The sequence below is a fragment of the Lolium perenne genome, chromosome 3 (assembly GCF_019359855.2).
Source record: "Lolium perenne isolate Kyuss_39 chromosome 3, Kyuss_2.0, whole genome shotgun sequence".
Taxonomy (NCBI): Eukaryota; Viridiplantae; Streptophyta; class Magnoliopsida; order Poales; family Poaceae; genus Lolium; species Lolium perenne.
Window position 1 is genome coordinate 199,120,816 of NC_067246.2, and position 12,440 is coordinate 199,133,255.

The window sequence follows — 12,440 nt, forward strand, 5'->3', positions numbered from 1 at the left end:
TAACGAGAGACAATGATAGTGATTATAGTAAACAGCAGGATTAAAATACTGTAGGCACGGGGACGGACAACGGGCGTTGCATGGATGAGAGAAACTCATGTAACAATCATAGCAGGGCATTTGCAGATAATAATAAAACGGTGTCCAAGTACAAAGCAATCAATAGGCATGTGTTCCATATATAGTCGTACGTGCTCGCAATGAGAAACTTGCACAACATCTTTTGTCCTACCAGCCGGTGGCAGTCGGGCCTCAAGGGAATATACTGAATATTAAGGTAATCCTTTTAATAGAGTACCGGAGCAAAGCATTAACACTCTGTGAACACATGTGATCCTCATATCACTACCATCCCCTCCGGTTGTCCCAATTTCTGTCACTTCGGGGCCTCGGGTTCCGGACAGCGACATGTGTATACAACTTGCAGGTAAGATCATAAAACAATAAATATCATGATGAAACAATAACATGTTCAGATCTGAGATCATGGCACTCGGGCCCTAGTGACAAGCATTAAGCATAACAAGTTGCAACAATATCATCAAAGTACCAATTACGGACACTAGGCACTATGCCCTAACAATCTTATGCTATTACATGACCAATCTCATCCAATCCCTACCATCCCCTTCGGCCTACAGTGGGTGAATTACTCACACATGGATGGGGAAAACATGGCTGGTTGATGAAGAGGCGTCGGTGGTGATGATGGCGATGATCTCCTCCAATTCCCCGTCCCGGCGGAGTGCCAGAACGGAGACTTCTGGCTCCCGAGACGGAGTTTCGCGATGTGGCGGCGTTCTGGAGGGTTTCTGGCGACTTCGACTTTCTCCCGTGCGTTTTTAGGTCGAAGGCAATAAGTAGTCCGAAGGAGGGCGTCGGGGGCCGACCGAGGCCGCAACACACTAGGGCCACGCGGGCCCCTCCTGGGCCACGCCGGCCTAGTGTGTGGGGCCCTCGGGCCTCCACCTGACTTACCCTTCTGGCTCCGTGAGTCCTCTGGAAAAATAAGACCTTTCGCATAAATTCCGAGGATTTTCCTGAAAGTTGGATTTCTGCACAAAAACGAGACACCAGAACAGTTCTGCTGAAAACAGCGTTAGTCCGTGTTAGTTGCATCCAAAATACACAAATTAGAGGCAAAACAATAGCAAAAGTGTTCGGGAAAGTAGATACGTTTTGGACGTATCAGCGATCAGCAATGGCGAACAACGGCGCAGCGGACAATGGATTCGGCCGCCGCTCTCTCCACCAATGGGAGGGGCGGCTCCTCCACGCGGTGGGCTACCCTTCGCCGACAGACTTCTGCGCGCCCGGTGGATGGCGACTCGGCGCGGGCGGTGACCCGATCCCGCCGCCGCCGATCGGTCGCGCCGCCCTAGAAGCGGAGATCGACGCGGTGCTCGAGACTCTCGGCGACGAGCATCGCGCGGAGGAGCGCTTCTGGTCGGACAACTACGATGTGTGGACGTCATTCTTCTGGCAGAGGTACGAACACGAGCTCGCCCAGTACGACGGGTCTCCCCCTCCTCCAGCTAGGAACAACGCCGCCGGCCGCTGGTAGAGCACGCCTGGCCGCACCCTCAAGAATGTGCTCACGCACATCGAGGATGGGAACTCCCCCATTTTGGGGATGCCACCGCCGGTGGCGGCTACAGTGTCGCACGGGCACGGTAGCTCCTAGAAGCCGAGGAGGATGGCGTCGTCCTCCTCCTCGTCTGGGTCGAGGTCCGCGTCCAGGTCCGGGGGATCGGCGCCTCCGTCGTTGACACCGACCTTCGTCAAGAAGGAGCTGGTGTCTCCACCGCCGACCAGAGGGCGCAGCAGCGGCGCCCTCGTCATCCGCGACCAACCCTCCTCTCCCTCGCGCGGTCGCAAGAGGAAGTCGTCGAAGAAGGAAGCCGCCACCGCCGTGAACCAGCTCGCCGAGGAGGAGGCGAAGCGCGCTGAGGACGCCGCGGTGGCGGAGGCGATCGCTAGGTCGCTCAACGACCTGGTCCCCGCCGACAATGTGCTCCCAATCGACGCCGCGCTCGACTGGTCCAGGCGGGACTGAGAGCGGCAAGAGGCGGAGCAGCAGCGTCGGCTGCTAGACCTGGCTGCCGCGCGGCAACGCGGCGCCGCACCGGCCACCGCCGGAACGAACGCCGTACCTAGGCCCGTTCCACTGATCAAGCTCGAGGAGAGCAGTGACAACGACCTCTACCGGCCGACGCCGCCACGCGCTGGCGACCCTGGCCAGGGTTCTAGCCGCTGGTACGAGGCGCCGCCGCCCGAGGACGCCGGCAACTCGAGCGACGACGACGACGGTGACTACACGGCCTTCTACCGCCATTTCTGCATGTACAAGGCCGTTATTAGTTTTGCTATATGTTTCGAACTGGCCGAATTCAAATATATGTACGAATTTGGCCTATATATGTACGAACTGGCCTATATGTGTTAAATATCTTTAAATTTCGCTTATGTTTGAACGAAATTCGCCTAGTTTTGTTTGAATTCGCTACTTTTTATCAAAACTTTTCATCCATCCTAGGCTCGCCGCTGGGAAAATGGGCCTCCCAGACCAAAACATACATTACATAATATCATTTCCGACCTGGGGCCAACGGCTGGAGATGCTCTTCCATCCCAAGCATTACATAATATCATTTCCATTTCGCATCGCGGTGGCTCATTTCCCCCCTTTCCTTCTCTCCCCCTGCTACAGTTCTCTGGTCTCCTCTTCCGTCCCGCCGGGCCGATCCAAGGCCGCTCCGCCGGATTAGCCGGCCGGAGTTGGTTGAGGTGGTGCGCCGGAGTAGCTAGGGCTAGCTTAGGTGTAGTTTCTTCCAGTTTTTCGGTTTACCCTTGTGGATTTGGCGTTATGCCCGGACGGAGGAGGTGGCGGTGGAGTTGGAGCTGCTCTCTGCGGCCGGCGGTGTTGCTGCTGCTACTCGTGGTGCTCCGGTGGTCGGAGCCGGAGACGAGCAGCGTCAGAGCACCGGCATCCTCAACAATAAAGCTCATCTGCTACTCTCTAGATCTGAGCATCTTCATCCCTGGTTCTCCTATGTCTGGCCACCTTGGTGGTGGATATGTGGAGGGGCTTCCAGATGAAGATCCTCTTGTTGGATCTGGGAAGTGGCGTCCTGGAGCAAATCATCCTCGCGCGCAACACGCGGTGACGATCTTCCTCGCCGCGATCCTCGGCCAAGATGGTGGCCCTGCATCCTCAACCACCATGGCGGAGGCCCTGAAGACCAACTAGAGCTCGACGCCGGCGGAAGGACAAGTGGTTCGTCCCCGTCTTTCCAACGGTAGCCACGGGTTGGATCTCGCCGGAGATGAGCGTTCGAGCTCCATGCGCTCGAAACTCGGCGGCAACGCCTTGAGTTTGCCGGCGTTCTGTGGCAGAGACACCAGTGTCCTTGATTGCTTTTTCTATTTCTCTTCCAGGGTGTTGTTTGTAAAGTGGAGGGCCCCTTCTTCAAATGTTAGGTTGCTCAGGGCAGTAGATGTTAAGGGGCTTTTATGCAATTTGTACCTGCCACTTGGTTCTATATAAGTGCTCCACCGGGGTCTTTTGACCCCACTTTTGTTCAAAAAAAAAAAATCATTTCCGGATCAATCTCTATATAAACACGCACACACCTTTTCCCCGCAGTGCAACTGGTACGACTGCCACCAGTACCACAGACACTTTGCATGCCTACAGACCAGCTTGTACAAACTAGAAATACCAAGCTAAAACCAAGGCCGGAGTATGATTAAGTTGGCAGCTAGGTTCTGAAGCTTGCACAAGCCCCGTTCTGCGCAGCAGCGTGTGGGAGGAATATGTCCTTCCGCCGCATCCTCCCCAAGATAGCCGCCCACTGGATCATCAACTTGTACCGCGCGGCGAGGAAGCTCCGCAGTGATGCCTTCCAGTACAACCGTAACTCCAATACCAGGCTATCCACCGCTGGCGCCGCCGTCTCCAGGTGCACCATCCCGTCCGCCATCGGTAGGATGGTAGTGTTTGACTTCCACGGCGGGCTCCTGAGGTCCACGGCCCTCTTTCCCTACTTCATGCTCGTCGCCTGCGAGGGCGGCAGCTTGCTCCGGGCGTTGCTCCTGCTCTGCTGCTTCCCCGTCGTGTGGGTCCTGGGAGAGCACGTGGCTGCTGGCATCCGGGTCATGGCGTTCGTCACCTTCGTCGGGCTCAGGCCACGGGACGCTGACCTCGTTGCCCGCTCCATCCTGCCCAAGTTCTACATGGAGAGGCTTAACGCGCAGGTGTACGACCACCTGTGGCTGCCGGCAGGGAGGAAGGTGGCGGTGACGAGCGCGCCCAGGGTGATGGCGGAGTGGTTCCTGAAAGAGTATATGGCCGCGGACATGGTGGCTGGGTGTGAACTTCAGATTGTTAAGGTTGGAGGGCGCTGCTACTTCACCGGGCTGCTGTGCGAGCCAGGTCCAGGAGTGCCGGCCTTGAGGGAAGTGCTCAGAACAGACGGCACCATGGCTGACATTGCCGTCGTCGATAGCTCCTGCCCGCTGGATCACGTCCTCGTCCCCTACTGCAAGGTACGTGCGATGCATTCTTAAAATTCTACCCTTAACTCTGTAAATTAAGGTGCTTTCAAGAACACGCGCGAGCACGTGTCTACATTCATTAAGGGAGAGAACGGTTTTGATATACAGAAATGAGCATCAGATCACAAGCGACCTGTCTCATACACCTCCACAATCACCCACTAGAAACTAAGTGATTCCTCCTCGAGACCTGCTTTTCCACAGTTTTGCTGTGTTTCCATTGTTCAAATTCTGTAAAGGTGTAGTCCGCCTGATAGCTATACGGACGAGTACGTAGCACTTGGGACTAAAGGGCAACTCTAATTGTCATTTATGTCTGCTTTTGCACCAAACGCATTTCTTGCTAATTATTGGCGCGTCTAAGAATAATGAGAGGAACACATTTCTCTCTTGAGAGAGAGAGAGAGAGAGAGAGAGAGAGATAGAGCGATAGAGGCCTCCATGTAGTCCATCGTTCCGAAATTAGTCCCAAAAGGCGAATAAATTTTTCAACCGTTTTGCATTTTACAAGAATAGTACTAGGAGTACATGCGTGCTCAGCATTTATCATGGATGGTGGCCTGTTTTTTCTTCGACAAAACATGACTTGCACACATTGCAGAAAGGACTGCATTAGTGTTCCTAGTACCCCTACTTTGTTTAACATGTTTAAACAGTTGGTAAACGGGAGTACCCCTACTTTGTTAAATGAAACTTTAGGTGCTCTCCCTCAGCTTGGGTTAGATGGAATAGGCACTAGTCCTTGCTTTTTAGGTCCTCTCTCCTGGAATTTCTTCTGAAGAAAAAGGCAAACAAGCTGGATTCGGGTTGTTGAGTGCAGACAGCTTCAGGCCATAGGCAGGTTGGTCAGCCAACAATAAAGCTACACTTACGGATGATTTGGTTACGGAAACAACCTACGGGATTACGTCAGCCAAGCACTATTACGTCTCCGGCCGTCAAAAGGCGTTAGTACAATCGCTACTTAGGAAATTAGGGTAATTTTCTCGTTGGTAATCGCAGCTAGCCTTTCGTAATCGCAGTTAGGATATCTCGGATCTGAGCGTATCTGGCTGAATTTGTCTGAATTAGCTACCCGTCATAGTTCTGCGGTAATCCTGACTTGTCATGTTGGTGTCGACACTACAGACACTAGGGACTCCTTTGATTCATAGATTTATGTAGGAATTGTGTAGGATTTGGATTTTATGAAAAAATTCTACATATTATTTGATTCATAGGAACATACTTGTAGAAAATACCCATAGAAAATAATCCTATGTGAGTGCAAATCCTATACGACAAAAAGCATTAGCTCATACTTCATTAAAAATTCTTTTGCTCTAATCAGACAAAGTTCATCTTCCCATAGAATTCAATTAGGTATATGATATCTCAATCCTATGTCTTTTTCATTTCTATAGTTTTTCTATCCTATGAATCAAATGAGCCCTAAAACTGTCGGAAAACTATGAAAGAGTGTTACTCCCTCTTGATGGAGGCGGCGCCCTTGTTTTGCATGTCTAAACTTTTAACCAGTGAAACATTTATAGATTGTAATAAAATTTATACTCCATCCGTTCCTTTCTATAGTGCCTATAGATTTTTGGTATTTGTTTCACAATATAAGGTTGCAGCTTGGCTTTTTTCAATTATCACCTCCACCACTCAACTCCCACACGACATGCATGAAAAAAGATCCATACAAACAGGAAACAATTAATTGAGATTCCTAATGCATGGCCCCAAGGATTGCTTAAATTTAGGAAGCAATATTTTTCTTTTCTTAATTAAATCTGGCTGCACATATATGGAGAGACAATCAGATAGATTTGTGGGATTTGTTAAGGTAAGTTAGGAAGTTATCGATTTTCCTAATTTTAGTCTGATCTCAAATCGTTCAGCCAGGGGGTCTTGTGTAAAAAATACTCTTGCGCTAATTTCCGTGCCAAAAATCTATAGACACTATAGAAAGAAATTGAGGGAGTATTATTTACTTAAATACAAATTAAATGGTATACTATTCATAACATACAATTAATGGTTGATTAGTCAAATCAATGGTCACATTTGAATCTCGAAAAAGTGTGTGGCAGCTCCATTTGGACAAAAGGAGTAGCACTTGATTGGACTCACGTGCGACAAGAGAACTTGATTGTGTGGCGATCTATACCGCCTGAAAACTAGAAGCATGTGCCCCGAGGTTTTTCATCGTACTCTGTTTGGTGCAACTTGCAAGGAGACGAGAGTGAACTACTTTTTGGTATCATTTTCAGCTTCTCGCGACCTCAACGGTCTGCATTATTATTTCGAGAAAAACGACGCTACCGTACACAACTCCCTCTACCGCGACAGGCTAGAGGCGGGGCCAGCAAGAAAATTTAGGGGGTGTGGTAATGTTAGATACGAATAGGCTGACACGTTAACTCTGCAAAATACAGTGATTTTTAGAGGAGGAAGGAGCGATACTAGGCATCTCCAAGTTTCAGTTTAGGCAATGTGGGTGTGTCTACAGCATCAATGGCACTTTGAATTTATACATGAACGGATAAATTTGGCTACGGCCTTGTTTACTTTTATCGTATTTTTTACCCTCAAGGATTTGAATATGGGAGGGGATTTGTTGTAATCTAACCTCCTCAAATATTTTTTGAATTAATACACTGATATGATAAAGAGTTTAAACATATATCTCGGAACCTGGATAAGTAAAGGTACTGAAATTTTCCAGAATTCGGGATAATCCATTGCTATCTCTTCAATACTCAAATACACCACTGCATTTGGTCCAGTTTAACAAACATTCGCGTAGTTTAAAAATAACTTTGGCCACCAATTTCAACAATAAAATATAATAACATATATTCCGTAGAAGATATATCATTGGATTCATGATCAAAAGAAGTTTTCAACTTTATATTTTTATGGCACGTAATTTATATAAAAAATGACCAAATCATTAGTCAAAAATTTCTTAACCATTGGATATTTGGATTCATGATCAAAAGAAGTTTTCAATGGTGTAATTTTTCTGGCACGTAATTTATATAAAAAATTACCAAATCATTAGTCAAAAAATTTCTTAAACCACGTGCATGTCTGTTTTTTTTAGATAAGTAGCCACCTGTTCATTAAAAATCAAGTCTAGGTACAACACACGCCACTCAGTAGAACAAACGAACCAACCACAAGAGACACCTTACCCGGCACAACAGCAAAAGCTTCCCAAAAATAAGAGAAAATACAAATAGGTCCTTGAAGGGGCACAAAGCTTTTTGACGACCGCCGCCACCTCTTGAACGCCGCCGAAGCCACGGCCAGAGGAAATAGTGACGAGAACCTCACACAAAATACTCGTCGGACACCATCACAACGAAGCTTTGAATACCCAAGTGAAGCACCCGCTAGAAAAAACGGGGCACGTCTCATTAGTCATTATGGCACATCGGCCGGGAACATCCCATGTCTGTTGGAGCTTAGATCCACCAACATCTTCAACAACGTTGATGAAGGCATGTCGATCCGCCAACCTACAACCACTAAGTCATGCGCCTGACTAGGAGACACCCTATTCCAAGGACCTTGCCCCTGCCCCGACCTTGACCACCGCCGCTGCCATGGACCTCTCCCCTGCCCGACCTCGACCAACGCCACAACTAGCCTCAAGAACATGGCCAAGATCCCGAAGAAAGAATTGGCGCTAGCGGAGCAGGCGTTTGAGATGAAGAAATATGGTGCCTGGCGTGGCGTCGATAAAGCAAAAAAGGCCCATGCAGAAGTCGATGACGCGGCCAAGGGCAACGCCGAGATGGTCTTGGTCGCGTCTTCGACAAGCTCGGTCACCTCCTAGGGTGCAAGGCCGCCTCTGGTGAGACGGATGCCCACTTCACTACCACACATGTTAGGCCCCGTCAAGCATGTCCACCCCCCTCCCCCCCCCCCCCCCCCCGCCACGGCTTGGTGGGTAGAGATCATCGTCACCAGAGGTCTCGTTCTTGTAGGAAGGCCTCGTGTCGCCTGTCCTTGACCTCAACCGTACGCTAGTGCCCGAGGAGTCGGGCCTGGCTCATAGCAAGAAGACACATGCGACATGGGTGACCCCGCTAATGAACATGTATGTGCCCCGCAAGCTGTTTGAGGGAATGCCACTCCTGACACTGGTCGAACCATGTATTCTCGTGATCATCTATTTACCCGTTCACATGCAATCGAGGCTTGGGATGTACAATTATCCATAGGCCTACTATGATGAGGACCATGATGCCTAGATGCACGAGATGATTAATGGTGGCGGTTGTCCCAGACGAGGGCCATGGGACCGAGTAGGAGACCTAATATGAGGGTTGCAACATCGACGGGGATCCATTGTTTGGGCAAAATGACAACACAATGGACGAAGACACCGCCGTGGATGATGATGTCGGTGATGAGGGTGATGCGGCCAGGGATGGGGTAGGGCCACCGTGGTCGTTCAAGGTCCACATATCGTCGAAGCTCATCAGGATGGCCACCATGGAATCTACGAGGTGGGTAGTAGGGTTGTGGACGCTGCTGCGAGGAGGTGGGCGGTGGTGTTGCAATGAGCACGAGGTGGCGCTGGCAAGGTTTTGCCGGTGGTGTTGGATGGTTGCACCGACTCCCTTATTTTCCTGCCCGCATTGCCACCTCTGCCCCGACTGCAAGCGTCTGTGGCCAAAGCTTCAAGAGCTTGGCGTTGGAGCTGCAAAGGGCGGATGTTGATGCAACAACCAGCTATCATCAGAGCTGCCAAATGGGTGTCGCCGGAGCTGTGAATGTGCACCGCCGTTGCTGCAATGGACCATCTTTGGAGCTGTGAAGAGTCGCCGCACGTGCTGCAAGGCCTACCGACACTAGAGCTATGAAGGGCCACCACATGGAACTGCAAAGGACCATGGTTACCGCTACAAGGGTCCACCGTCTGAGCTGCGAAGGGCCACTACATATGATGCAAGGCCTGCCAAGGGACCTACATGCAGCGAGCGGCAGTGCTACAAGGGGCTACCAGCGGAGCAGCGGTGCTACAAGGGAGCGGAATGGGTGCTGCAAGCAGCGTGTGGTGGTGTTGCCGGTGGAGGGTGGCGATGCTACGAGTAGCGGATGGTGATGCTGCCATACGTGTGTGGCAGTGATACCAGAGAAGGGCGGCGATGTTGCAACCAGAGGCCAGCGATGCTACCATCGGCGGTTGGCGGTGTTGCCGGCGGTGGTCGGCAAGTTCTCGTCTGACCTTCACTCGATGACGGGGTGCAGTGGTGCTGCAAGGAACATAAGGAGGTGCTACCAACTCGTGGGTGGTGGTGCTGCAAGGAGGGGAGGCGGAGCTACCAAGCAGAGTTGGCATGGCGTTGACGGATGCCAACAATTCGAGGTGGGGGGGGGGGGGGGGGGGGTGGGGGGGCAATTACGGGGGCTTTGTTAATGGGAGATAGAGACGAGAAGGAAGAAAAAGAGGAGGACGAACCGATGTGGACCACAGACCTGGTCATTTTTTCTCACGGTGGAAAGTTTAAGGACAAGCCGGTCCATCCGAGGTTCCGAAGTACCGATGCTCTGGGAGAATTATCAACACTGTCCTTTACTGATAAACTAGTTTTTCACTTTGTATGTACATCAGTTGATTTTAGGAAAAAAAATTCGAGTATGAAGTTGATTTTAGGATGACACGCAATACCTAACGAACAATTTCTTCTGCTTTCTTCCTTTTTTTCCCGATGACATCTTTTGGCCGTTCTTGGCCGTTTATCACCTGGTTGCCGCAGGAACTGTACAGCGTGACAAAGGAGAGCGCCAAGACCGCCCTTCTGCCGCGTGAAAGGTACCCAAAGCCGCTCATCTTCCACGACGGCCGCCTCGCCTTCCTCCCCACCGCCTCCGCCACGCTCGCCTTCTTCCTCTTCCTTCCGCTCGGGCTCATCCTCTCCGTCATCCGTATCTCCATCGGCATCGTCCTGCCCTACAACATCAGCTTCGCAGCCAGCGCGCTCTTCGGAGTCCGCTTCCGCACCTCCGGCCTCGCCAAAGACACAGCGGCCAAGCGCAGGGGCGTCCTGTTCGTGTGCACGCACCGGACGTTGGTCGACCCGGTCATGCTCACGGCGGCGCTGCAAAAGCCAGTGCCAGCCGTGACCTACAGCCTCAGCCGGCTCTCGGAGATCATCGCGCCCATCAGGACGGTGCGGCTCACGCGCGACCGCGAGCGCGACGCCGAAATGATGTCGCGGCTGCTGGAGCAGGGGGACCTCGCGGTCTGCCCTGAAGGCACGACGTGCCGCGAGCCCTACCTTCTGCGGTTCAGCCCGCTGTTCGCCGAGCTCGCCGACGACATGGAGCCCGTGGCGCTGGACGCGCAGGTGACGTCGCTGTACGGCACGACGGCGAGCGGCCGCAAGTGGCTCGACCCTGTGGCGTTCTTCGCTAACCCGGCGCCGGCCTACCGGGTAGAGTTCCTGGGCGCCGTGCCGCGGGATCGGACGCGCGCGGGGGGCAGAACCGGAGCCGAGGTCGCGAACTGGGTCCAGCAGCGGCTCGGTGACGCGCTTGGGTTCGAATGCACTGGGCTTACTCGCCGTGACAAGTACAGTATGCTCGCCGGAACCGACGGCGTGCTTCGCGAGTAGAGGAGGAAGCCAGAATTTAACAGCATTGCTTACTGTAATATGTATGTTCCGAGGTTGTGCGTGTATCTTCTATTACTCGACTATAATAAAATGTTTGTCTGCCAAAGTCGATCGGCAAATGCTTGTATTGATAATCTAATCAAAGTACAGCATCTTCTAGTGAGAAGTATGTTAGCCATACGAAAATCCTACTCTACATATATGTGGGGGTCCCTGGCTTATCTTTGGGCGTTCATTTATGCTTTAAGATCTGTGCAACCTGCTGTGTACTTTGCAAAGAACTCCTCTAGTATATTTTTATGTTATGTACGAAAACAACCTTAATCTAACTGACCATTTTCTGTGAGATCCCTGGGCTACTCTTTCCATACCTTGCCGCATGAGCCCATCGACACCAGTACAGATTCATTAGACCAATTAGTACATAATTAAATCATAATGTTTTTGTTAGCCATTTTCCATAAAACTTTGTCAATTGGACCTGAGACCAAAATAAAATCCAGTACGTATGGACAATATTTTTCCATCATGTTAGTTGGAGCTACTCTTCAACACTTCGTTTACATTCAGGAGCAAATCTTCCACTAGACATTTTCTTATCAACTTGCTAGAAACAAATTATGTTGGTAATGACTTGTTTTTAACAACAATGCTTTGTTCATGACTCAGTTTTACGGTTCTGTTCATACAAGAAAGCAGAACAAGATTTGGATCAGTGCTCCTGTATGAAAATTTCGCCCGTATACATTACTTCACTTAATTAGAACAAGATTTGCCGGTTGCCGCATGAACCATCGACATAATTAGAACATACTAATTACTAGCACAGATTTAATTAGTACAGATTACATAAATCAATTTGTACATAATCATTTTGTTGGTCATTTTTCCACCAAATCGTGCCTGGTACTTCGTACATCAGAATAGGTTCCGATTAAATTCCTTGGAAGACAAATCCAATATGTAAGAAGACTGTCACATTTGGTATGGGTTTAATTAAGAACCAGATTAGTTTGTTAAAAAAGTAGATAGGAAAAGGCGGATTGATTTGCCTTGGAGACTGCATTCCACCATACGGTTTACTGTGAGAGGAAAGTTCCATGGATTTAGACTAGGATCAATTAGATTCACCATATGTTTATCCTCAAAGGAAAGTTTCATGGGGAACAATGGAGCCACGGAAACCAAACAACCTCCGGTGACCAAGAAGTTATAGGATGTGGTGGGGAATGTACAAAATCCAAAATTAAAACAAACAGAAAAGGC

The 12,440-nt window shown here is 50.3% G+C and overlaps 1 protein-coding gene across 1 annotated transcript; it reads left to right on the forward strand.

Moving 5' to 3' along the window:
- The first annotated feature begins 3,639 nt into the window (after positions 1 to 3,639).
- On the forward strand, positions 3,640 to 11,297 carry LOC127343043 (glycerol-3-phosphate acyltransferase 1). Its single transcript, XM_051369116.1, has 2 exons — positions 3,640 to 4,548; positions 10,317 to 11,297. Exons 1-2 carry the CDS (start codon positions 3,817 to 3,819, stop codon positions 11,172 to 11,174), a joined length of 1,590 nt encoding a protein of 529 aa, XP_051225076.1. The 5' UTR covers positions 3,640 to 3,816; the 3' UTR covers positions 11,175 to 11,297.
- The last annotated feature ends 1,143 nt before the right edge of the window (positions 11,298 to 12,440 follow it).

What these genes read in the sequence shown, in the direction of transcription:
- LOC127343043 (XM_051369116.1), top strand. Translation starts at nt 3,817, where the DNA reads ATGTCCTTCCGCCGCATCCTCCCCAAGATAGCCGCCCACTGGATCATC. An exon ending in TCCTCGTCCCCTACTGCAAG is followed by an intron (nt 4,549 to 10,316) that starts GTACGTGCGATG and finishes TGGTTGCCGCAG; the next exon opens with GAACTGTACAGCGTGACAAA.